General features: G+C 53.0%; 1 protein-coding gene across 1 annotated transcript in view; it reads left to right on the forward strand.

Moving 5' to 3' along the window:
* GRAMD1B (GRAM domain containing 1B) overlaps nucleotides 1-26,964 on the forward strand; it is a 162,336-nt gene that overhangs the window by 23,879 nt on the left and 111,493 nt on the right. Inside the window, exon 2 of the mRNA XM_036276188.1 lies at nucleotides 8,948-9,013. Coding sequence (XP_036132081.1) covers nucleotides 8,948-9,013 — 66 coding nt within the window. The remainder of the gene's footprint in view (nucleotides 1-8,947; nucleotides 9,014-26,964) is intronic.

Raw genomic sequence — 26,964 nt, forward strand, 5'->3', positions numbered from 1 at the left:
GGAAGACCCTCTGAGAAGGCACGGCTTTACAGGATGAGAACGGAGCTGACGTTAACAACTCGCTCGTGCCGGGTCTCTCTCTACATATTTCGTGGGTGTTAATTCATTTAGTTTTTACAGCCTCAATGAAGAAGACACTTTGTTATCCCCACTTTGTGGAGGTTGGAGTTGGTACAGGAGGCCGCGAGTGGAGATTTGTGCACAGGCAGCGTGGCGGGCCGGCCTCCTCACGGGCTGGGCGGCGGGGGAGGGCCGAGACCCAGGGCGCAGAGAAAGGGCACCGGCCAGGAGAGGGGCGCGCTCACCTAGAACGGTGGCATGAGCATGACATCCTGGCGTGGGTGTGGGGGATGTGGGAGCTGACAAGGTAGACAGCAGTCAGTTACTAGGTTTTTATCACTAAACTACAGAGTGTGACTTTAGTTCTGAAATTATGGGAATCTCGTTGGATTTTAGCCAGGAAGAAACATGATCAAGTCACATTTCAGGAAGGTCATTACTGATCAGTGTCGGGGATGGACTGGAGTGGAGCCATCTGGGCAGTTGGGAGCCTCGTCAAGGACCCCCTGCAAGGAGTGGCGAGAGCCTGAGAGGAGGCTGCCTTTCGGGGTGATGGATGCAGGATGGGGGCCTCGACGGATAGTAAGGAGTTCAAATGTGCAGGGCTGGGGGTGCGTGGAGGCACTTGGAGCAGGAGCGGCAGAGATGGAGGATTCAGTTCTAGGCATGCTCAGTTTGAGATTCCTGCTGGACCTTCCAGAGAGCCCAGTACCAGGGCAAACGTGCGATAATAAAAACAAGTAGTGTTAACATCCGTGGCTACTTACTATTTTTCAAGGCTTCTGTTAAGTCTTCTTGTTCACTCCTGAAAACAGGTGTGTGCCGTTCCTTGTAGTCCCTTGAATTTTAGCAGACGAGGGGGCAGGAATGCAGGAAGCCACTCGGGTTGCTCAGTAACAAGGGGCAGAGCTGGGCCTCAGAGCCTGGGTTTGATCTGGAAACCCCTTTGCTGTCCTATAAAGCTTTCTCCGCTGATAGAAATACTCTGTTTTGCACTGTCTAGTGTGGAAGCGAATGGCTACATGTAGTCATTGAGTACTTGAAATGTCACTAGGAGCCGCATTTTTAATTAATTTAAATTTAAATAGCCACATGTGACGTGCAACAGCTCACCTCTCTGCTCTGCTGTCACTGGGGATCGTCAGCATGTCCGTCACCGCAGCCTTGGGCATAAGAGCCCTAGAGACGCAGTGCCGTGGACTTGATCTTCCGTGGGTCCCAGGCCTGTTTGAAAATCCAACAGGAGCTACCTAGCCTCTCCCATACATTACTTTGGTAAGAATTTCTGGGGTCCATGAAACTTTGGCCCCCTTGGTATTAGCTGGAAAAAGAAGGATCCCGACAGAATATAAACTCCTCGACAGTGGAGCTCTGTGTTGTCGTCTGCTCTATATCAGTATCTAGATTCTAGAACAATGCCTGGTACACAGTCCGTATTTGATAGTTTATTAAATGAGTGGCCGAGTGAGTTCTGGGAAACATTTCAAGACCAAGCAGAAGAGTTCATGGAACTCCCTGAAAAAGAACAGAAAACAAAAGTTGGACAAAACCCAAGAACCAGGAGAGGGAGGTGCCGGAGAAGGCAAGAAGGGGGAGCGTGAAGAGTGGGAATAACCGTGCTGTCAAGCCTGCCTGGGGTCTTCTTATAAGAGGAGAACGGAGGTCGTCCTTGGCTCAGGCGGGGACAGCCGACCTGGCTGATGAAACCAAGGGGAGGCGGGGTACAGGCCAGACCGCAGTGGACTAATTCCCCAACCAGCGGTGAGGAAGCGGAGGTGTGAGTGTGATGTCCAGTGGACCTTGACCGGGGTTGCCCTCTGGAATCACCCAGGAGCTTTGAAGAAATATACATGTCTGGGCAGGTTCCCACGCCGACTCGGTCAGTTTGGGGAGGGCCGAGGAACCCGCACCGTGAGGCTCCTGCTTCGCCAGTACAGTTTTGGTGGGAATTTGGTAATCACCAAGTCATGTGTTCTTTCAATAAAATATGGCCCTGAGGTTCCCCTCAGGAAGGGGAAATAGAGGACTTGAGGGAGAGAGCTTTCTTTCTCTTTCTTTCTTTCTTTCTTTCTTTCTTTCTTTCTTTCTTTCTTTCTCTCCTTCCTTCCTTCCTTCTCCCTCCCTCCCTCCCTCCCTCCCTCCCTCCCTCCCTCCCTCCCTCCCTCCCTCTTTCCAAGACAGAGACATGGTCATGCAGGTAAAAGAACTGTTAAATAGAGAAATGTTGAGTTGTAATGAGTTAAAAGATATTTAACTGGAATCTGAATCCCTGAATTGTTGTTGTTAATCCTCACCTGAGGATATGTTTTCATTGATTTTTAGAGGGAGTGGAAGGGAGGGAGGGGGAGAGAGAGAGAGAAGCAGACATGGATGTGGGAGAGAGCGTGATTGATTGCCTCCCACACGGCCCCAGCACCTGCCTCAGCCCTGAGCCGGACCGGCCAGGGCTGATGCCCGAATCCAGCCCCGCACCTTGCAGGTTCTCGTGGGAGCCACGAGCAGAAAGTCCTGCTACCTGTGCAGACAAATGATCGTTTTTCACCCAGGGCGTGCTGTTTTCTAAGCCATTTTTGAAAACATTCGGGTATGTTGTGTCAGGAACTGGCGGTCATTGGCAGTGCCCCAAATCACGTCGTTTACTTATCTTCTATTTTTGGACTTTCCCGGACTCGCCAGATGAAAAACAGAAACTGTTCTCTTTTATTCTCTGCTTCTTTGCTCCCCCCCTTTCTTCCCGTACACCTGTTCTACTGAAACTGAACTGGTCCAGGCCTGAGTCCTCGCCGGGCCTGGCTCAGCACGCAAACGCGGCCTTCCCGCTGGGACGCTGTGACGAGCGTCCTTCAGGTCGAGGCTCTGAGCACGTCACCACGAGGCCTCTTCCATGACCTCTCCTAGCATCCCATGCTTTCAGTTATTTACGTGCCAAACTAGCTGTGAATGTTCCGTGCGATGGATGTCCGTGGTGCTCCTGCCAGGGCCCAGAGCTCTCTGTGGATGACCGTGACCATGGACAGTCACCACCGTTCCGGGCCTGTGCTACCCACGCCTGACACTTAGGAAGTTACATGGTTTGCCCATTGTCGCTCGCAGTGGCAGAGTCAGGACTAGAACTTGTGTCTTTCTGACTGCGACGCTGAACCAGACACTGATCGCTCACAGCTCAGTCGGCAGCACAGTGGCGGTTATTGTTCCCGTCCTGCAGGGAAACCGCCTGAGAGGATGAGGGACGTGCCGAGTCACAGCCGCGGGAAGCATGGCTGGGTAGACCTGGTTTGCCTGCGTCCCTGCCCTTTCTGTTACACCCACTGCCTAGAAACTAATTTGCTCGTTTTATTCATCAAAGGCAGCCATCAAAGCCACTGTGAGCCTTTGAAGCTCCCAGAGAGATAACGAGCTAACATGCTCGATTCCTCTGATGCCGCCCAGAGCAGACGTGACACATGGGCCCGCACAGCCTTGCTGGGGTGGTGCGCGGTGTCCTAGACTCCGGAGGGGCCCCCTGGCGGTGCGGAGTCCCCGACTCTGGGCGCCCTCTGCCGGGCACTGCGGCCCTTGCAGCTGTCTGCAGGGACAGCTCTCTGCCGGGAAGCGCTCACCTGGAGCAGGCGCTCCATTCAGCCTCCCGGCCAGCCAGTGACCCTGTGCTTTCCAGAGGGCAGAAGGACACCTCCCTGTACTTCGGGGAAGTGTCCTGGACGGGGGAGGGAGGCAGGGCGTGGGGGAACCGTGGGGATCCCCCGCCGCGCCGCTCGGCAGCGGTTCTGCCTTTTGAAGTGTGCGTTGCCTGGACTACAGCGGCTTCCCCAGCCCTTCCTGTCCTGCGTTTCCAGCGCAGTGGGACCTTCCAGAACAGTGGTTCTCACCCTCCCGATGCCGCGGCCCTTTAATACAGCTCCTCATGTCGTGGGGACCCCCAACCATAAAATTATTTTTGTTGCTACTTCATAACTGTAATTTTGCTACTGTTATGTCTTAGGTGACCCCTGTGAAAGGTCTGTTTGACCCCCAAAGGGGTCGTGACCCCCAGGTTGAGAACCACTGTTCTAGAAGAAGCTCTGAGCACTAGCTTGCTGGTGAAGAACAAAGCCAGGATTCCAGGTTCACTTTTCTCCAGCTGGTTTCGCTCAGGAATATTCCAGAATATAAAGAAGTGCTTCCCGCCCAGCCAGTGTGGCTCAGTGGATTGAGCGCGTCCCATGGACTGAGAGGTTCGGGTTTGATTCCTGGGCAGGGCACATGCCTGGGTTTCGCACTCAATCCCCAGTAGGGGGCCCGCAGGAGGCAGCTGATGAATGTTTCTCACATCGATGTCTCTCTCTCTAAAAAAGCAATAAAAACATCTTTAAAAAAAATAATAAAGAAGCACTTCCCCACCTGTGGAACAGTCTGGTGTTCCAGGATGTAATCGATACAGTCGGTTTTACCTGAAGCTTGAACTGACAGCAGGAGGGATTTGAGTCACGCTGACGCCCCCTGCGGCTGTGGGGGGGGACAGTGGGTGCTTACACACGTCCCCTCCCTGGCACTGGTAAGCCATCTGGCACCCGGGCTAAGTCATTCCAAGTCCTTGTTTAGAGTTTGTTTTCCTCAGCCTTTCTATAAACATCTTCGTCTGATAGTAACCTCGGCCGCACTTCCAGCCAGCGCTCCGTGTCCACAAGCTGGAGAGCAGACTGCGCCTCTCACCCAGGCCCTGGCGGAAGTGCCGCGGGGCGAGGGGGCGCACCCTCTGGGGTTCTCCCAGAAACACGCTGTGGCGGTTGCTTTTTCATGACCCCAGAAGACTTACATTGCATTTAGGGAGCGTGATGAGCTGCCTGGTCTCGGGTGGCCTGTGTCACCCAAAGAGGCTCGTGCAAGAGTTTATGTGAGAGGGTGAGGCAAGGTCTGAATCCTGGGAATTCTGCCGAACAGTGTTATTTCATGGGACTGAGTGAGAGTGGGTGGCATCCACCTCCCTTCGTTAAAGCCTTTGAAAACAAAGTTCCAAAGTGGGAGGAAGGAGGACCAGGCGCCTCCAGGGGCTCTGGAGGAGGAAGGACGCCAGGCACCGACAGCTGTGACCATCCTGGATTGACCTGCAGCCCTGCTGGTCTGTGTTCACCTCTCCCGCGTGTTCCCGACAGTGCAGCAGAGGCCCCTGCATCACAGTGCGCCGTGCACACCCGTGCCCCCGAACTGTGCACAGTGCCCCCAGACCGTGCACACCCGTGCCCCTGGACCGTACACGCCTGTGCCCCCGGACCGTGCACAGTGCCCCCAGACCGTGCACACCCGTGCCCCTGGACCGTACACGCCTGTGCCCCCGGACCGTGCACAGTGCCCCCAGACCGTGCACACCCGTGCCCCTGGACCGTACACGCCTGTGCCCCCGGACCGTGCACAGTGCCCTCAGACCGTGCACGCCCGTGCCCCTGGACCGTACATGCCTGTATCCCCGGACCGTGCACAGTGCTCCCAGACCGTGCACACCCGTGTCCCTGGACCGTACACGCCTGTGCCCCCGGACCGTGCACAGTGCCCTCAGACCGTGCACGCCCGTGCCCCTGGACCGTACATGCCTGTATCCCCGGACCGTGCACAGTGCTCCCAGACCGTGCACACCCGTGCCCCTGGACCGTACACGCCTGTGCCCCCGGACCGTGCACAGTGCCCCCAGACCGTGCACACCCGTGCCCCTGGACCGTACACGCCTGTGCCCCCGGACCGTGCACAGTGCCCTCAGACCGTGCACACCCGTGCCCCTGGACCGTACACGCCTGTGCCCCCGGACCGTGCACAGTGCCCTCAGACCATGCACGCCCGTGCCCCTGGACCGTACATGCCTGTATCCCCGGACCGTGCACAGTGCTCCCAGACCGTGCATGCCCGTGCCCCTGGACTGTACATGCCTGTGTCCCCAGACCATGCCCAGTGCCTTGCCACAACACATGCTTGGAACAGAGCCTTCTCTCCTCTCTCCTGCCGTCGTGCTCAAGTGCCAGGACCAACCTGTTGCTGAGACAATCTCACCTGCCCCAGAGGGAGGTGGTCTCTCTCTCTTCTCTGTTTCTGTAGCATTAATATTTACTTCCAAGAGCCATCGTTTTCTACTTTTAAATGTACCTACATTGATTCTGTTTCCAGATTGTCAACACCTGGAGAGCAGGGCCCTTCTCTGGTTCATAGTTGTGTTCTCGTGACCCACACACAGTGCCTGGCACAGTGTCCTGGCATTTGTAGAGCAGTTCGCTCGCGCAGGCTCTGCTCGCCATGCTTCCGTGCCTGTTCTCCAGGCCTCACGACAGCTTTCCAAGGCACGACCTGTACTAGCCTCTGTCTGCGTTTTGTAGGTAAGGAAAATGACACTCAGTAGTTTGCTCAGGGGCTTATAATAGCAAGTGACTTAACCATGGTCTTGATGCTGTCTCTGGTCGGCGCAAGGGCACAGGTGGCATTGTGTAAGTACTCATCAATTGCATCAGGTTGGTGCTCCTTCGTTATTCCGAACCGATCGGCAGGTGAAGGTGATCCATTGTTGCTTTCATCTACCATCTGAGCTGTTTTCCAAGCAGAGGAAGGCCAGAGGGGTGCCGGAGCTTGGTTCTAGTTTTGGCTCCAGAAGACCTGGTTGGGTTGCCTGGCTCCTTGACGTTCTGGTTTGGAATGCAACAGTGCCATCTAGTGGGGTAAATTGCTAACATCAGATTAGAATTATTTTTCTGAAACTGGTAAATCATCATTTCGGGGATCCCCTTTGTTAGCTTAACTCTAAGTTTTGATTGCCAGAGAGGATAGGGTGAGAAGGAAGAACCAGACCATTAAGTGGAGTTATGACCTATCCCGTGAAGAGGCCGCAATGCTGATCCTGTCATTTGGGTTGGTTAAGCCTCGTGGCTGGCTCCAGACACCCCGTTTTGCTGCTCACATGTGCTGAGACTGTCTAGACTGTTGTTCTTCTCCTGATGCTCCCCTTTGGAGCTGTGCCTTCTTTGAAGTTTGAGTTCCATTTCTTTGGGTCACCCCCTGTAGCATAACACATACCCCGCATTGTGTGGGGAGGGGGCCTGGTGCACGGAGCCGGGGAGCCCCGTCGTCAACACGATACTGTGAGTTTGTTATAAGGTGACACAAGTCTGTGAGGCCTGGCAAAGGGGAAGTGAGCAGCTTCCCGAAGGGGCCCAGTGCGAACCGCGCCCGCAGACTGAGCGAGGAGAGCGGGGTGTGCACTCTCTTTTCTGCCAAGCCTCCGGGGGCTTCGTGCACAGTGCTGTTCTGCTTTCTGGGTTTGAAAATCTGATATAAGTTGCCTCTGAGTTCATTTACTTATTGTTAAAAGAACAGAACAGCCCTGGCCGGTTTGGCTCAGCGGTTAGAGCATCGGCCTGAGGTCTAGAGAGACCCGGGTTTGGTTCCCGCTAAGGGCATGTACCTCGGTTGCAGTTTGTCTCCGGCCCTGGTTGGGTCCTGCGGGTGGCAGCCACTCCATGTGCCCCTTCCACATCGATGTCTCTCTCTCTCTCTTCCTCCCTCTCTCCCTCCAGCTCTATCTGAATAAAAAATGGAAAAATGTCCTCAGGTGAGGATTAAAAAAAAATGTTTAAGAACAGAACAGAAGTGCATGGTTATAACTGTGACCACAAAAAATCACGTGCTTCTTTGATTGCGAGCTTGCCTGGAGCCAGGGGCCCCCTGCAGGACGGTTCAGGTCTCAGTCTGTGGGAAGCTAGTCCAGGCCGGCTACTGTGGTGGGTGGTTCGTCAGAACAAGGAAACCATTCTGGGTTTACTGGAGCTGGGTTATAGGGAATTTATGGTTCTAGGAACTCATTACTAAAATCTGTGCAAAGCAAGGGTCTGCTGCCTTCTGTGAGAGGGTCGGCGCAGCGTTTCAGGCTCTGTGTGTCTGGTGGTCTCACCACTCCTTTGGCTCCACGATCCTCTGCCTACCGCCTCAGCCAGACGCTGCCGTACATAGTGTGCGAATGAATGGGTTTGTAACTCTGCAGTTTGAATTTCATATAATGTTCATGAAATGTTCTTTTTTCGCAACCATTTAAAAAAGCAAACACTGAAGAGAAAAGAAGACGAACACACCAGAAAGGCGAGCAGCTCCCAGCCCAGCGGCTGCACGAGGCTGCAGGTCCGCTTGGGAGCTGTGGTCTGGGGCCCCTGCTGAGATGCCTCCAGCAGTTAATAATCAGCAGCTAATAAAAGTTATTTGTGCATAAGCTATATGCTTACTTAGTGTCATGAGGTGTCAACAGCTTCTCTTTACTTGGAGTAAGGCGAAGGGGGAAGGGCGGTTGAATTCCACAGAACTTGTGTGAGCATCTAGCAAGCCTGTGAACTGAAGCTCTGTAGTCATCCTGCCTCCAGGGCTTTAAGGAGGGGACGGCTTCGCCCTCTAGCCTTTCTTCCACCCCTCAGCCTCCTCAGCCTTCCCTGGAGCAGAGAAGCAGGTCCAGACCCCTGACCCTATCCAATCCTTCACCCTACTGCAATCCCTGTACCTCTCCACCTCCCACCTCCCCTCCCCCACCCAGGTCTACACCAGACCCCTGAGGGTCAGGTGAGGTAGGAGAACAGCTTGTCGCCCTGCCCTAGAGATCAAGGGAGTGTGGAGGCATCTGTTCACCCAGGTCTGGCCAGGAAAGAGCAAGGTCGCTGGGGTCTGCCTCTTCCGCTGCCGGCGGTGGGGTGGGGTTTGCACCTCATTTGTGTCATTTCTCATACCCACTGGTGTCAGGGCTCTGTGCAGACTCACACTGGGAACTTGTATTTTTAAAGTGTTGTAACCCGGTGTCGTTGCCAAGCTGAAGTCCGCATGCCCCCCCCTCCCCCCGCAGTCTGGTTGAGAAAGAGGCCGGTCCTTCGGTCCTTAACGGCTCATCTCCTTCCCTCAGCAGCCAGCAGAGCAGCCGTGATGACGATCCGAGCAGGCTCCTGAGTCCTCGGGTGCAGGAGGAAAGGTAAGGTCACCTGCGAGGGAGAGGGGGGAGAATTAGGGGCGTGGGTGGGATGGGGTATACTGTGCTCCCACTGTGAGCGAGATTTGGGGGAACCAGAGAGAAGTGGGAGATGCCAGGCCTCTGTGCTCAGAGACTCACTGTATTGGGGCTGAGCCTGGAGGTTCGGGGGCAGACAAGTCAATATGTGGCCAACCAGACATGTGGGGAAGATATTAGCAGGCTCGGAACCTGAGGCGCCCCTTGGAGGTCGGTGCAGTGCGTGGGAATGGAAGTGTGTCTCGTGGATTGTGGTGTCTGACCACGTGTGTCCATTGGAAATGGATAGATTAGAGTCCAGAGAAGTGGTGAGGGTGATAACTGTATCATTATAAGGACCAGTAGGAGGACAGGGGTTTAGCCTGTAAATGACAAGCTTGAGGGTGACAGTAGCAGCACCTGTTTGTATCTGGAGGCCTAAGACAGGACAGAGGGGAGAAGTTACAGCCAGAGGATTGCAGCTCAGGATACACGGAAACCTCCTCTTCGTGGTCAGGTGAGATCTGCCCCCGTGGGACAGGCCTTGCCGAGTGATGCGCTGTCCCCTCCACAGAGCGTCCGGGCAAAAGCTGGAAGGGGCATCGTAAAACGGGTTCTGTCCTGGGCCAGAGGCGGGACCTCTGTAACCTCGATCTCTTCAGATTGTAAACTTTGTGACTTTGACACAGGCCAGTAAGCCAGGCCGAGCAGGACAGGGGAACTGACCCAGATGGTAGAACAGCAGTTTGCAGCCACCTAGAAAGTCCAATCTTCCCTAAACCAAGGACACTGGATAGCAAGGTTGGCACCTCTCCTCCCCAACCAGAGGGTAAACAGCTTAAACTGCCCTGCACAGGGAGACAGCAGAAATCCAATTAGTGCCATCTACCACCACACCCAAGGATAAAGTTAACAGAATAAATCACATTTTGGTACATCAGCATAAAGCTGATGAATAGTCTATTGATCCTCCCCTAAATGCCCCGCCTTTAAAACCCCTCAAAACAAAGGTCCCAGCTCTCCCACCGGAGGAGCTCGCCCCTTTCCCTCCCCCCTTTTCCCTTCCCCCTTTTCCTCCCCAAACATGCATCTTCTAGACTCTAAGGGACCCCAGGAGACGAGCAGCCAGGGCAGCACTGGGCGGTGGCAGTTCATCCCAGCCAAACCCCTGCGCCTCCCCAAGGCCCCGTTCTCTGACTTCTCAGTGAGCCAGAGCAGCGCAGCCGGCCCATTCCCCAGCTGTTGTGGGGACAGAGTCAAAGAAAGACACTAGAGAACTGAAGTCCAAATAAGGGCCGTTCATTAGCCGGCCGGTGTCTGATTCCGAACACCCCTGTGACAGAGTCTTGGGAATCAGCCCCCTATGCTTTATCACATACATTTTATACCTTACAGCAAATAGGGCCACAGCAATGCTGCATAGAATTAGTTTGCCTCTCGGATAGCAGGGGCACCCAGGACACCCAGGTATTTCAAGGTACATTGGGTCACACTTAGCCCCGCGCTGCACAAACACAAGACTGATTCCTTGAGATTGGGGGGGAGGGCGAGTCTCTGGCTCAAGTCCTCCAAGCTCCGGGGACTCTGTCAGACACATAGCCGGCTCCCAACAATTTCTTGGTTCAGAGAGTATTCTAATTTATTTTGATCTCTATCCTGTTGATTAAATTCTTTACTAAACAGGTTCAGCTAGAGGGCACACAGTGACTTTCCCAATCATCAATTATGGAGCTATAAACAAGTCAGCACAATACTTTCCCAATCATCAATCAAGGGGTTGTGGACATGTCAGCACACAGCCCGCCCTGTCTCGCTGTCCCGGCGAGAGTCAGTGCCCCCCCCACCCCAGGTTCACCTGGACTCCTGCTGTGAAGCTGTCCTGCAGGAGTCCGGAACCCACACCCTGCGGGCGGCCAGGCAGGCCCAGGCCCCCTTTCCAGTAACAGGTTCTGCCCTGGTTCTCAGTTTTATGTTCATTATTAACCACAATTAACTGTCCAGCTCATCAGTTTGGACAGAGGGTGGACAGAGGCACGGGGCCCAGGGAGCAAAGACTGTCATTCTTGCCAAGACAATCAGTTCTGATCCTGTGGCGGTTCTCTCGGTCTCGAGTGGCCCGCACTCTTCAAAGCTTGCTGGATCTCAGCAACCGTGCTCTCAAACCAGAGGGGCCCTGGAGTGTCCCAGCACACTGCCGTCCCTGTGCGTGCCCACCCCTCCCAAAGGGGGCCCCCCACTTCCCACCACCAGTCTTCAGATGCTCCTATTGGCACTATGGTTGACGATCGCTATGATTGACAGTGGCAGCCCCTTCCTTGGATCTCTGCTGCTCCAGGTGTCCCTGGGTGAGGTGGGTGCTGAACCGCGTCCCAAGGCAGCTCCTCCTCACTCCGGGACGCTGGGCGGTGATGGAAATTCTATTTCAGCTCCTTCTCTTCCCACTCCTCTAACCAGTTCGAATGTCACAGAGGGTTTCCCATCTAAAACCTCTGCCAAGAGAAATTCTCTAGGTGGCCTGCCTGGTTCTTTCTTCCCATGCCCGGCCCACGAGAGCTCCCTGAACGCCGGCGGACAGTGCATTTCGTTTTGCTCACGTTGCAGTATGGGAAGCAGGGCTGCGCAGAGGATGCTTCCATGGCCGACCCTGCGGACCCCCGCCCTCTGAAACTCGGGACCGGTGTGTGTTCACCATGGCTTTTCGGAGGGAAACCTTTTTCTCTTCTCAGCCAGTGGGTCTCCTGGAGAGGACAAGTCCCCAGGGCACTAATTAACCACCCAGCTTCAGCCCGGAAAACCCGTGCCCCCTGCACCTAATCTGTTCTCTAACATGTTTCCACCTAAGGAGACTCCGGGGCAGTTCAGATGTAGGCCTGTTGTGTCCTGGCCGAGGGCCAGTGGGAGACGGCGCGCAGGAGACCCCAGCAGTGCGGGGGCTGGCTCATGCCCCTTGTTCTGCCTCATTTGAGGGACCCTGCACCCTGCTGGTTTCAGCGGCGGTTCCCGCACTTGGCGAGGCTTCCTGTAACCACCTCCTTTCCCCATCGTCACGCCCCTGGGAAGCAGGTAGAGCAGGTATTATCATCACGGATTGAAAACAGTCAAGTATGAGGTAGGTAACGTGGACCCTTTTCAGTGGCTGCTCCTACTTCTCCAGACCACGTGGTGATGCCCAGCCGGTGTGGCTCAGTTCCAGGGAGTGAGAGGTCCCAGTTCCCTTCCTCCTCAGGACACATGCATAGGTTGTGTGTTCGATAACCAGTAGGGGGCGTGCAAGAGGCAGCCAATCCATGTTTCTCTCTCACATCCACGTTTCTATCTCTCTCCCTTCCTCTCTCTCTAAAAAAGCAATATTTTTTTAAAAAGTACAATTTTTTTTAAAAAAGTGAAGGAAAGTTTCATAGATCACGCAAAAAAAAAATTCATATTGACTTTTCCCTCTTTTAAAAATCAAAATTTTAATCCTTAAGTATGAGATGTACCTTAACATTGATTTTTCTTTTTCCTATATAACGTTCAGCTTGGATATAATATTCAGAGACAAAATCACTGTCCTACTGTAGTCTAAAAATGTCCACATTACAGCAGACATTACCGTGTCCAGCCCTAGGCTTCGGAGGACTTCTTCCCTGTGGACATCAGTTTCTGTCCTGAAGGAGAGAAGCGTTGGGAGCCGGGCCGGCCGAGGGTGGGTGTGCGGGAGGTAGTCATGTCCTGAGCAGGTGTGCAGGGGGAGAGGGCTGGTTTAGGAAAATAATCAATTCGTGAGATTATGGGGATTGTCTCAGAGATAGGAGTAATCCCCACAGGTTTTCAGTACAAAGCAAAATAAGTTTGTCTCCCTAAGGTATATATGTGTGTGTGTATAATGGAATCTGGGGCATTAATCCATTTTTATCTTTCTAGGTAAAGTCAGAGGTACATATAAAAAACACTAGTTCCCAGATTCAGCCCAAACTGGGCCAATTGTTAGGGTTTCTCAAGTTGCCAGATTTTTATTTAGTACATTCACCCCATGGCAGGAACTTGCAAACAAAGCCGGGGCGGTAGGAAAATGAGCTGTTGTACTCAGGACGGTTATGTAACAATATTCATTTCAACAGAACATGGGCTCGGTGAACCAGGAAGCCCGCTAGGCACAGGACAGCTGAGGCCTGGGCCGGGCTGCGTGAACCCGAGCGTGGCGCAGGGCCACATGCACGCACGGGCCGTTCCCGTGGGCAGGACTGTGCGTCCCCTGGGGCTGCTGGGTCCAGGCTGCAGGACGGGCACTGCGGTTCCGGAGAAAGCGAAAGAAAGCCTTTGTCAGACCAGCTTGTGCTGACTACCTTCTTCCTTTCTCACTGTGCATTTTATTTATTTATTTATTTATTTATTTATTTATTTATTTATTTATTTATTTATTTTTATCGATGTTAGAGGGAGAGGAAGGAAGGAGAGACAGGTAGAAGCATCCATGAGAGAGAACGTTGACTGGCCGCCTCCTGCATGCCCCCACTGGGGATCGGGCCCACCACCTGGGCATGTGCCCTGACTAGGAATCGAACCAGCGACCTCTTGGTGCAGCGTCAATGCTCAGCCACTGAGCCGCACCAGCCGGACTCTCACTGTGCATTTTAAAAATGCAGCCCACTTAGCTTTCCTCAGCCGCAGCCCCTCCTCTGTAGAAGTCCTTTGTTGTAAGGGATAAATGAGATAACATGCTTTCCAGTAAACCTTTGGGATCGGAAGTATCTCCCTAGATGTAAGGCAGAGGGCAGAAAAATAAGGAAGTGATTGATATATTTAATTATGTCAGGAGAAACTGTAGTTTTATTAAATTATTTTTATATACTCTTTGCTTATTTGTTAGAATGGTGTATACAATGTGATTAATGAAAAATTAACAAACAATGTAATCATAATCATGAAAAGGAAATTTGCCCAGGAGAAACAGCTACTCTCCCAGGGCGAGGATGGGGAGGGGGGCAGGTGGGAGCGTGGTGCCCAGAAAGACTCCGCGGGGTGTCTGGGCTTCCGGCTGCAGGTGAGCAGGAGTCTCCTGCGGGACCGAGTGCGGGGGACGGGAGGCGTGCTCAGGAGCTACAGACCCCTCAGTCTTGCTGCCGATCATGTCCCCGGAGGGGTGTCTCTGGGAAGTGGCTAGAAGTCAGGTGCAGGGTCACGTCGCATCCTGCCGTGACGGCGAGCCTCATTCATAGATGAGGGCTGAGTGAGGGGTTCTGAGGAAGGGGTGCCCACGTCATTCCCAGGTATTCTCGGGAGAAAATCTGCTTTAGTCCTGTGTGGAGATGGATGCCAGGGGCACACACTGAGCAGATAGATAAGGATGGGACTGCATGGTTTGCCCATGCCTTCCCACACTGGACACGTACTTACTGAGCATGTCCTTGGCAGGCACTGGGGGCTCAGCTGTGAACAGGGTAACCCTTGGCTCTCCTTTCGTGGAGCTTGCTTTCTAGTGAGGAGGTAATGAACAAACAAGAAAACATCAAGTAACAACACGTGCTATAGAGAAAATGAAGACGGATGCCACGGACCAGAGCTGTTTGAGACGACTGTCAGTGGGGTGGGAAGGGAAGTCTGGATGTGGTGACATCGGAGCTGAGACCAGATGGACACATTTCTGAATTCGGGTGGTCAGGACAGAAAAGGCGGAACCAGTCGAAGAAATGTGTTACATAGATTTGTTAAATAATAGACTTGCATCTGGGCTGAGGCACGGTGTTTAGCGTGAACCTCCGGTTTCCAGTTTGGGCAGCATAGTCCAGACATTCGGCCCGTCGGGGTGTGCGTGTGCTTCCGCTGCGTGCTGTGTGGTCTGGGGCAGGTCCCTTCACGTTTGTGCCTCCCTCTCCTCATGTGTGAAATGGGTATAAATATAGTTCACACCCCATGCGGTTCTTGAGAATCGAGCATGTGGATGATGATTACAATAGGACTAGTACCTGGCGTATGCTTCCCATTATTACTGTTGTTATATTTAATTATTAAACTATTGGATGAAGTGGGAGGAATTTGAAGAGCAGGAGGGTGGAGAGTTTAAATTTGACACGTGGAGTCTACATTACCCGGAGAACATGTAAGAGGGGAGATAACACTAGTATGGGGGCTAAAACAAATCAATGCTCTTTTCTTCAATCCTCACCAAAGGATATTTTTCCATTTATCTTCAGATAGAGTGGGGAGGTGGGGGAGAGAGAAGGAGGGAAAGAAACATCGATGTAAGCGAGACACATGGATTGGTTGCCTCCCGCACGACCCCGACCAGGGCCAGGCACCAACCGCAATTGAGGTACGTGGCCCTGACTGGAATTGACTGGAATGGAACAGCGACTCTTTGGTCCAGGGGCCGACACTCTAACTGCTGACCCAAACTGGCTAGGGCTAAAATCAGGACATTTTTTCTCCCATCTTCTAAGTTCTAGCTGAGCTAATTAATTAACTGAGACAAATTAACAGGAGAAAATCAAATTTTAGTCCATGCACATGGGTACTCCACATACACACAGAAATCTGAAGGCAGTGAGGCAGCACTGGACAGATAGGACATGCCAGAGGGAGGAGGGGGGAGCAGGGTGTCAGATAGGACATTCTGGACGGAGGAGGGGGAGCAGGGTGTCAGGTAGGACATTCTGGACGGAGGAGGGGGAGCAGGGTGTCAGGTAGGACATTCTGGACAGAGGAGGGGGAGCAGGGTGTCAGTTAGGACATTCTGAACAGAGGAGGGGGAGCAGGGTGTCAGGTAGGACATTCTGGACGGAGGAGGGGGAGCAGGGTGTCAGGTAGGACATTCTGGACGGAGGAGGGGGGCAGGGTGTCAGATAGGACATTCCGGATGGAGGAGGAGGTTGGGGCAGGGTGTCAGATCTCAGAAGTGAGAATGGGTGATGTATAGGTAGCTGAGGTAGAGCTGAACACACAGGGCTGGCAAAGTCCTGCTGGCAGCTCAGAAACATGGGACAAGGGGTGTCCAGCAAACAGGCCCCTGCTCAAAGCTCTCCCACTTACTATACTTAATTCAAATGAGGCCCAGGGGAACATCCTAATATTTCCTTTCTGAAGGGGGTATTTTTATCTGGATCTCTTGGGCAGAAAAAGGGGAAGGAGGGTCAAAGTTTCTTTATGGATCTTTTATTTCTTTAAAATAATTTTTTTTTCCTTTTATTGATTTTAGAGAGGGAGAGAGAGATAGAAACATTGATGAGAGAGAACATCTATTGGCGACCTCCTGATGCCCCTCACTGGGCATGTGTCCTGACTGGGAATTGAACTGGCGACCTCTTGGTGCATGGGTCGATGCTCAACCACTGAGCCACACTGGCCAAACTTTTTTCTTAAGAACTAGCTTAAAATAAATATCTCAACAGCCAACCTCAGGGTGGCTAAGCTTTGGTTCTCTACAGTTGGCTATACCTGTCAAAGCCCAGGAGACAGGACTAAAACTACTCATTTGGACACGAGACTGTGGTTAAGGTAAGAGTTTTAGGATTACCGAAGTTCAAGCAGAGGCGCAGGAAGGAAGAATTTACAATAGTTTGAAGCCAAGAAAACTAGGAGAACAAAATATCATAGAAGTTAAGAAAGAAGAGTCAAAACAGGGTAGAGATAGGTACGATGAGAACTGAAAAGCATCTTCCGTTGCAGTTAGGTTACTGGTAACTGTGGAGCAGTTTTAGAAGAGTTAATGAGAGGAGGAAGAAAAGATTGAACAAGGAGAATTTAATTCATTCCAGGAGCTTGCCTGGGAAGAAGAGAAATAGAGATGATACCTAGAGGAGAAGGATGAGGTGATTTGGGGAGAATTTTTATTTTCATATGGAGACACACAAGCACGTTTTAAATCTCTGAAGTAGAAATCTGTAGGTCAAGGATGATGCTCTCATAGAGGACATTCATGTACTCACTCAGCAAACTCGATTACGCACTGTGTGCTCACTGAGCTTTCAGCCTGCTGAGGTGACAGTGTTAACACAACGAGTGTAATGACAGAGAAAATAGAAACTTGGATATGTGCAGTAAAGAAAGGGAGCATGGTGCCATAAAAGAGTGTATCAGAGAAGTTGGACCAGGACAGAAGGGGTGCGGGAGTGAGGTTGTAATGGTTAAGCTAAATCCAAAGGATGAGTCTGAGTGAGAAGGAAGCACTGACATGCAGTGAAATGAGATAAGATGGGCAGGAGGTTGTTTGGCCATGACAAGGACTTGAGTCTTTAAGCTAAGAGCGTCAAGAAGCCACTGTAAGTCTCTCTCTCTCTCTCTCTCTCTCTCTCTCTGTGTGTGTGTGTGTGTGTGTGTTTTAATCCTCCCTCAAGGATATTTTTCCATTGATTTTTAGATAGAATGGAAAGGAGGGAGGGAGACAGAGAAAACAAAAAAGCAGCGATGTGAGAGAGACACTGATTGGTTGCCTCCCACACAACCCTGACCGAGGCCGGGAATCAAACCTGCAACCCAGGTATGTGCCCTTGACTGGGAATAGAACCTGTGACCCTTTGGACTGTGGGCCGACATCCTAACTGCTGAGCCAAACCAGCCAGGTCTTGAAAAGGGAAGGTGACAATGTCACCAGAAAGGAACAGGGCCTGGAGCAGGTCAGCCTTGGATTGGCCAGTAGTGTGTGGGTTTTTTACTTCGTGCAGGAAATATTTCACAATATGAGTCCCGGTGATTTTGAAAGCTTTACATTTATTAAAGCTGGGACAGTGAAACAAAGGAAGAGCTTAGGATAGAAGAAGCAATAGGAGGGCCTAGGTGGTGCTCTGCTTTGGCTCCTAGAAACATTATAGGAAAGAAATGAGCCATGCTGGGCTGCGTGGACTCACTGAGGAGTAAAAGTCGCAGTGACAGAAGTGAGCCAAGGCAGAGCTGCAGGTAGCTCACTGGAAATTCAGAGAAAAGGGGGCATTGGAGACAGATACAAGGTGTTAGCCTGGATGAGCTGCCACTGCTAACCCTGGTTGCAAGTCTTGCTGGTACCCTTAGGAGAAAGAGAGCAGTGATACATGACTGCAAAGGGGGAAAGAAGACATGGGTGTGCTCCAGAGAGCACTCTCTGACTACCTTTATTTTGTGGGGTTTTATCTGTTTTCTAAAGGCAGGGAATTTTAGGGGAGGTCTCAGAGGAGGATCTCAATAGAATATGTATCAGCTTTTCAGGTGTGTCATTACACATGGTTTCCACCAATTGGTTGGCACTAGGGGTGGGGGTCATTGGTCATTGCATCTGTTCCTAAGGTCAGCCATGGCATCACTTTTTCTGGTTTTGCTGCTTTTCTGCTTCTGGAGCTGAAACACAACTGAAGCCTAAATGTCATCTCTAGTTTGACCAAAACTCTATCTGGGTAATCAACAGACCCAAGGCTTGTTCCTAAGATTATTAGATGTAGATCAGAACTTCATTGTCCTAAGGGTCCAATGCTTAAGGGAGTGGTCATGCAAGGGCTTGTATGGGAGTCATATGAGGCTGTTCTCCTGCTCCTTGTTCTTCCTCTGAGATGTCTAAATTGCATGACGAGTAATATGCCAGGGGAACAAAGGTCAGGAGAGGGTCTGAGCCACATGACCAGTGATATTAAAGGTCAGGGGTGTAAACTGCATGACTGGTGATATGCTAGGGAAGGAAAGGTCACCCTGAGTGAGGTCCTTGTTTTCCTAGTTTGGTCCATTGCTAGGCACCTGGGGCTTTCTGCCCTGGTGACTTTCTGTATCTGGCCCATCTTCCTGGCTCTGCTCATGTCTGTCTAACTGTCCACCACAACAGGACCAGATTTGCATTCTGAAAGGTTGCAACGTGTGGAAAGAATAGAGGCAGCCCTGTTGGCTACAGAGATCAGCTTGGGCAGTCAGGAGGCTATTACACTAGTCCAGGCAAAGGATATCGGTTGCTTGGACTTGAGGTGGTGGTCATGAAAAAAGAAAAGTAGGTGAATTCAAGATACATTTAGGGGATAAAATATTCAGAAATTGGTGATGGATTGGACCTAGGGTGTGAGTGAGAAGGGAGGTCTTCAGAGGTAGTCCTGAGATTCCAACTTGCTCATCTGGGTAGCGCCACCTGTTGAAAGAGGAGAAAGCAAGGTTTTCGCAGGAGGCAAGAAAAGATAAAAGTGGGTGTGGACGCAGGTGAGTTCATAGGTGCTGTGGTTGGAGGGTGAGGAGATTCATGGCAGTAGGATCTATTTTCTCTGCAGTAGTAAGATCATAGCCTTAGATCATGGAGGTGGAATGGGAAACATATGAGGTTTGGATGTATTTAATTAGGGGATTTCTTGTATCGCCTTTTCTCTAGCTTAACATGTCTTACTGGAGCTCACCCTCATCTCTTCTGGTTGGGGCAGAGGGGGGAGCTGCACCTGCCAGTTTACGGGGCGGCGGGGGCTGTGTTAATCCCACCCAGCACTTGTCCGTGGTGTGCATGCTTTGGTCTACTTGTCTGTTTCCCCAGTAGCCCATGAGACCCTGGAGGGTGGAAACTGTATCTTCTTTGTTTGGCCCAGAGCAAGTGCTCATCAGCTGTCTGTGGAGCTCATGAGCGAACAAATGGAGAAACCTAGGTAATGGACCTGGAGGCCAACGGGCAGACATCTGGAGTTGAAGCAAGGGCAGAATGTAGGCTCACCACTTCCAGCACGGTCCAGCCAGCATCTCCCTGTGAAATGGAAAGATGTTTTCAGTTCTGCTTCTTCGAGCCCAGAAATGGTCCCCAAATAGCATATTTCCAGAGCACTCTAGCTACATCTATCCGCTTGGCCAGCGAATTCCCCGTGGGCCCAGGGACACTCAGGTGATCTCCCCAGGCAGCTCCCTCCCCAGGAGGAAGGAGCCGTGGCAGAGTGTGGGAGCAGTGCCCGTGGCCCCTCCTTCCTGCTCCAGCAGCTGACACCGCTGCAGGTGCAGCTCTGTCCTCCCTGTCTGAGGACAGAGGAGAGGAAGCTCACCCAGTGCCCGGAGTGCTGCCAGATGTTGAAAAATGGAGGAGGGCTCTGTTTGTGGCTGTGGCTGGGGCCGAAGGCAGAGGGCATCCTGGTGACACAGAGCCCCAGGCTCCCCCGCACCTCCCTGGCCCTCCACGGGCCTGTGTTTTGTGCCGTACATCCCGGGAGAGAGCTCGTGGGCAGGAGCCATGGTGGGCAGCTGAAGGAGCTGCAGCCGGTCCACGCAGGCCCCAGCTGCCATGTGGCGGGCCCTGCCCTAGCCAGCATGGTTCACGGCCTGCACTCCGACACCGGCTCTTGCAGCAGGCCTGTCAGGCAGGCCTGTCTCTACCGCGTCTCTTCCCTGAGGAGGAAGCTGTTCTTTCTGCGAGCCAAGTAGGTGGCACGGGTCCCTGGAGATCAGAGCGTGAGGCATTGGCCCTTGGCTGGTTGGGATTACCTGGGACTCTTGACAGAGTGCTTTGAAGGTTGGCTCCCGTGTCTGGGGATACTGTAGTTTCTTGCCTGAGAGGAGACAGGCAGTGATTTGCTGCAAGAGGCTGAAGGGCCAGGACAGACCACATGGCCTTCATGTGGGTGGGATGCCTGACGGCCTCCGTTTGTGTCTTCCAGGGAGGTTATTGGCCCTCTGGCTTCTCCATAGCTGGCGGGATCATTATTTTCCTCTTTCATGGTAAGTCATTTTAGTTGGTAAAGAACATGGTGTGTTCTACCTGGTTTAGGGTGCCCTGGTGTCTTTGGGGGTGCAGATACTTCCTTTCCAGTGACAGGGACCTATTAGGGAGGCTCCGGCTATTAGCTCTGTGCACCTCTCGTACCCACTCGCTAGGGACTGCGCTGAGCTCAGGGCTGGCTCAGCAGGTCCCGAGGGACCCGAGCACGTACCACGCAGGGTGTGCGTCCTCCTAATGTGGGCCCTGTAGCTGTGCAGTGGCTCCTTGCTTGGGGGGGGGGGGGTTGCCTGGAGGAGAAAGAGGTCCCAGCTCCTAGGATCAGAATCAGCTGTGGGCACTGGAGAGAGGGGGGCATGCAAACTTGTGGGCAGATTGTGTTATTATTGATTTACTCAATGAAGAGTGAAACAGTAGTAATAAAACGGAAAGACGGGACAAGTGGAGTGAGGGGCGAGAAGAAGAAAGACAGTGAGTGTCTCAATGTATTTCAAAGGCAGGTAGGGGCTAGAGGTGGAAGGTGCCTTGACCTTGATTCTCTGTCCCTTTCTCTCGTCTTTCACACACACACACACCCCACATGTGTGTGTGCATACAGGCATAGATGTCCACAAGTGTTTAGCCACCTACTTACAAGAGTTTTGTCCCCACGGTGTTATGGCAGAAGTTTGGTGGGTGGGGAGCAGAGAATTTACTCTGACAAGATGACCTCTCAGACAGTAGGCAGCTGACAGACAGTGACAAGTGACGGAGCCAGAGGTTCTCTGACCCCACAGTTAGTGGTCAGTGCTGGTGGCAGAGGCGATTCTCTCCGCGGTGGTCAGTGGCATCAGGAGTGCCTCAGGACGCCGTGACCTTGGCTTCAGTGCTGGCTCGACCATTTCCTGGCTGTGGTGCACTCACGCAATCATTTCATCCTCTCTGAATCTGTTTCCTTGCCTAAAAGCGGAGGTCAGCGTATCTGCGCTGTGGAGAGGGCGGGGTCAGCTGAGACAGGAGAGCGCTCTGCACTGTGCCTGACTCTCAGTAAAGGGCAGCTTTGTCACTGCTGTCGGCAGCCAGGGCACGTGGGCTGAGCCTGCAAGGGACGTGGAGGTGAGTGGACGCCACTAGAGGATTGTAGGTTGGAGAAGTTGGTTTGGATAAGCCATGGATGAGTCCACGAGAGGTGACATTTGATGAGTCTCTAATTGCCAGGGGAAGCCAATCACCTAAACTCCAGTCCTCGCCTTCCCAACTTATTCTCCATCTCATTACTAATCATGTTATAATTTATATACTATATATATAATTTAATCATGTTATAATTTAATCATGTTATAATCATGTATCTATTTGCTGCCTTGGTTGTTGCCTGTGTCCCCCACTAGTCCCTAAACTTCAAAAGAGCAGGTGCTGTCTTTGCTTTAGTCGCTACTGTGTACCCAACACTTAGTGCAGAGCCTGACACATGGTAGGTGCTCAGTAAATATTTATTATGAGTAAATGAACACATAAATAATGATCTACGACTTTTGCTGTCACTCTAAGATTCCATGATCATGGGATTCTGTCTCTGCCCCAAACTGAGGGCCACTAATGAGCCCTGACACCTCTGTCCATCTCTGACATTGCCAGGGGCACGGAGACGGTTTGTTGTGACCGCCCCCTCGTGCGTCCTCTTTGCTCTGACTCACATACTCATTTGCTTAGGGCGGCGATTTTCAGCCCGTGTGCTGCAAAGTTTTGAAAACATGCGATGCCCGACTCCAGTCAGGACGCTGACCTCTTTTCCCTTGGATTGTCGAATAAAACAGCAGCCAACACAGCAATAGCCGTGTGGTGTGAATGAATCAAAATTATACCTATTTTTTTTTTGTTTGATTGTCCAAAAATAGATTTCTTGGGGTGCTGCAGAATCTGAGTGATTAGTTTGTGTGCCACGAGCTGCAGGAGGTGGAAAGTCGCTGGCTTGGGGGGTCGCTTGGCCTCCTGGAAGGCAGCACAGGGTGCTCTCAGGAGAGAGGACACCTCTTCCTGCAGGCTGAGCTCTGGCTTTGCAGGCGGGGCCGAGGAGCACGTGGGCCTCTGCCCCAGCCCCAGCCCCCAGCTGGCAGCTCCTCTCTGCCAGTCCTGCCTGTGGCCGCACCTGCTCTGTGTTTCTCCTGCTGCGGCATTGCGCCTTCTCTCCCCGCGAAGCGGCGTTAATTACAGGCAGCACACAACCCTGTCCGTGCTGGTGCCGTAGCTGAGATTTGGACAACTGGCGGGGTGGTGGGTAGATTTTATTTCCCAGCTTCTCCACTGCCTGCTGGGAGCCATCCTGTCTTCCTGCAGCCAGGGTGAGGGAGGCCTGTGGGTGGGTGACCTCCCAGAGGCTCAGCAGACTCCGCCCGCGGGCTTGCCCACTGGGGGCTGCATGGTTTGCCGCCGCCTTGCTTCGGTGCTGAGAGGCCGTTGGAGGCCCAGCCCGTGGGTCCTGTTCCCGGCTTGTCACTGATGACCAGTCTCAGCGCAGGGCCGCTCTGTGCAGAGACGCTCGCCGCTTCCATCTGGGCGGTGAGTCACGCGCAGGAGTCACGGGGTGCAAGCCTCTGCCAGGAGCCGGTTGTGAGTGTGCGCACGGATGTAATGTAGAAGTGTACTTGTGTCAATCATGTATGTGCACAACTGTTCTAAATACTGTTTATTATATAATTAGGCAGAAACTGTAAAGGATGAGATGAAAAAGAAGTACAAGTTCTAGCGTGTTCTTCCTGTTCTCGTGGGCCCTGGCGACGAGCAGCCTGTTGGGAGACTGTGTGCGGAGGCGGTGGTGTCGGAACCCACGCGCTGGCCCAGCTCCTGGGCCCTCTGCAGCCCGAGTCCTCGGGTCGGCCTAGGGCTTGCACAGGTGACATGTGTGATACCGACTTAGGTCATCTCCGGCCACACTTGGAGAAACTTGCCCGGTGGCCCAAAGCCTCCTGTTACCTCTGCTCTCGCTAGTGTCAAGCACACAATTCAATCAGGATGGGACAGGGAGGGCCAAAGGTCCTGTTCCTGGCCGGTGACACCAGTGTTAGGGAGGGAGCCTGTGGCAGACCCTGGGTGCTGTTTTACCCCTAGTCTGGGACACAGGTACCAGCACATGGCTCCTGTTTTCCCTGACTGTCCTCTGCAGCGCCCAGAGGTGCCCCTCTGCAGCGAGGAGGGAGCGGGTGGGGGGGATGTGTAATGAAACGAATCATTTCGTCTCATCATTGCATCGACATTGGTTGCTCAGTGCTTTTCTTCGTATCTTCAGCCTGTGAGTGACAAGCAGTTAACTGCTGGGCTGCCTCCTTCTCTTCCCCTTTCTCCCCTGTCTGAAGGTTACAACCCCTTGTAACCCGGTTCACAGTGGTTCTGGGAGTGGGAGAGGGGCCGAGGGGTGGAGAGCGCGCACCCCTCTCCTTCCAGTGTGCAAACAAAAGCTCCCGTGTTGTCCTGTCTGTGAGGCTGAGTGAGTTAGTAAGGAGAAGTCAGGAGTGGACTTCTGAAACAGTTTATCAGTCAAGCTGCACTGCGGACGTGGTTTGGGGTCCGCAGCGTGAGCGGCTCCACCTGCTCAGCGACACCGACTGTTCTCTGCTTCCTTTTCCGCGCCTCTTACACAGGGGTGGGTTCCCATCTGCCTGAGAGAGACCACATCATTGTTCCCACAAACCAGGGTGCAGAACAGAGATCTGGACCACAGGCTGAGGAGCCCTTGCAAAGGAATAAAGGAGTGAAATACCCTCTTCTTCCTAACTCATGCATTTCAGCACCTACCTCAAGTGGCCATCTGCCTGTCTGTGAGCAACTCCTACAATGGGGACTTTGCTAAGGATGCGAACTGGGGTCTCTGTGGGTGACAAGCCCATCATCGCCGGAAGCCGCGGCAGGTCTGCAGTGAGAAGGGCACACCCGAGACCGAGTGTGCTCTCTGTCTGTGAGCACCACATCAGCGCTGAGGCGGTTGCTTGTTCTTGTTAGTCTTTTCCAAGCTTTGATGTGCTCACCACTGTTCCGCCTTATTTCATCGTAACAGCAGCCCTGTAAGAGAGGTTGCTGTTCTGCCCCATTTTCTGGATACAGAGACAGAGGCGTGGGTGGTCCACCGTCACCCCTGTACGGGGCAGAGCTGAGGTTCTCTCCAGCACTTTGACTTCTCGAGGAGGCACGCACGTGGCCACGGGGGCCCTTGGCGTCCAGTACAGAACCTCTGTTCTTCCTCCTACCTGGTGGAGCTTCTGCACCAGCTGCCCAGGATCCAGCTCTGCACATGCAGGTCTGGGAGCGAGTCTGTCAATGAAGGCTATCTCTTGGAAAGCCTCAGAGCCAGGCAGAACAGCAGCAAGCTGGCAGGCAGGAGACCCCAGTGATTCCGGAGGGTCCAGTCAGATATGCCTGAGGACCCAATAACTCTTTTAGTCTTTTAGAGTATGCTTTGTTGATTTTGGGAAGTGCCTTAGGATTTTGACTAACAAGTATATGTAGGAAAGTTCCAGTACATCTCTTTGACATTCTTTCTGATGTGCCCCCCCCCCGCCCCCCATTTTTATGATTCTTCAACTGCAGAACAAACTGTTCCTCTTAATTCACTGCAGGTATCACTGAAGCCCCTCTGGGCATTTACAGGGCCTGCAAATGTTCTTCCCTCTCCTTCCACGCTGGCACACAGCGCCCCCCGCTGGCCGTGGCTGTCAGGGCTGGAGGCCCTGGGCCCCCTCTGGAGCGAGATCTGTCCTGAGGCAGCAGGCAGAAGGCCAGAGGAGTGGTGGCCTGGCTCCTTGCCCTGCGGGGCGCAGGGCTGTCTGCCTCCAGGACAGCTCCCATCTCTCAGGGGAGAGGCCACGGGGTGAGAGGACCGCGGGTGGGAGGAGGGGATACTGGTCGGAGCTGCTGTGCCGATGGGTTTGTGTGTTGTGTTTAGACCCTCTGCTAAGATCCCTCCGGGGTCAATGAGCCCCTCTGGGGTATTTACACAGCAGTTTCCTCTGCCCTTTTCTTCCTGCCCCACCTGCTTCTGCCTCCCGTTCCTGGGTGTGCGCTGGGGGCGGGGGACCACATAGGAGCCAGCGCCGCTCGGAAGAAAGCCGAAGGGCAGTCTGACTAGGCTACAGCCACCGTCCTGCGCTGCCCTGCCCAGTGCCAGAGGCCGACACAGAGGTGGCACCACGGACATTCTTGTAGCTTGAGAGGCCTCAGAACGGCTACCAGCCCAGGGAGGGGGGTCTTCCCTTTGCCTTTTTTTTTTTTTTTTGGTAAAACTACGTTGACACCAGCGAAGATCCTGGGCTGGTGCATGAGGAGTGCGTTTCCCTGGGCTTGCTGTGTGGGGGCCGGCGCCCTGGCCCGTTCCTTCATACAGCCAGCTAGGACTTGAATAGCCCTCCCTCTCTCCTCCTGACATCTCCCTCTCACATCGGGTGCAGAACTGTGGGGGACTGGCCCCCAAGGGTATTTCCTTTTCTCCTTAGACTTGGCTCTTACATCCACCTCCTAGACCTGACTGCTTCAGAAACCTCCCCGTCCTGCCCCCGCCCTCCACAACACGGACTTCTGCAGAGAGCAGCTCCGCTTTGCAAGACCGTCAGACTTGAACTTGGCCCGGTTAACTGTGTCACCGTGGTTTCCGCCGTCTGGTGCTGGGCAGGCCAGCCACAGCCCCCTCGGGCGCTTCAGGGAGCCGTCCAGCGTCTCCCCCTCGAGCTGTGCCAGCTCAGTCTCCTTCCTCCTCTGCCTCCAGCATGATCCCTTTCCCCGATTTTCTTTGTGTTTCTTTCTCTTCTTCATTTTCCCTTTGGACGTCTTTACTGTCCCCAACATGTCACCCTACTGTCCACCACCAGTGTTATCTGGAAGAATCTTCTCTTTAGTCCTGTACTGTATTAATTTTCTGCTTGTTTTCTTACTCTGATGACTCTCTTGCTTCACTGTTTTAGTGTCTTTATTCACCTGAAAAAGCAGGTGGGTTTGGCTGCTCTCTCCATGGGCCTCGCCCTCTCCTCCCCTCCCCGCCCACCCCAGCCCTGGCTCTTGTCTTTCTCTTTCTCCTCGGCTCCCGGGGCCCCTTTTCTCCTGGCCCTTTTCTCCTGCTTCTGTGGCTTTCTAGACAAACTTTTATGGTTTTTAAAAAAAGCAGGTGGGTTAGTTTTCTGTCCAGTCTACTTCCACCATCACCAACCCTTTCATGCGTGGGCAGGGATTTCCTGCAGGGGTGGGTACAGTGTGGCTGGGGGAACGCAAGGGGTGAGCCACCGAATTAAAAAACGAGCTGCCTAACACTTAGGTGGTTTTATTATAATTATGCCAGACACAATTCTCTGCCCTTTACATATGTTCTCAG

The sequence above is a fragment of the Molossus molossus genome, unplaced genomic scaffold, assembly GCF_014108415.1.
Source record: "Molossus molossus isolate mMolMol1 unplaced genomic scaffold, mMolMol1.p scaffold_m16_p_22, whole genome shotgun sequence".
NCBI classification, from domain to species: domain Eukaryota; kingdom Metazoa; phylum Chordata; class Mammalia; order Chiroptera; family Molossidae; genus Molossus; species Molossus molossus.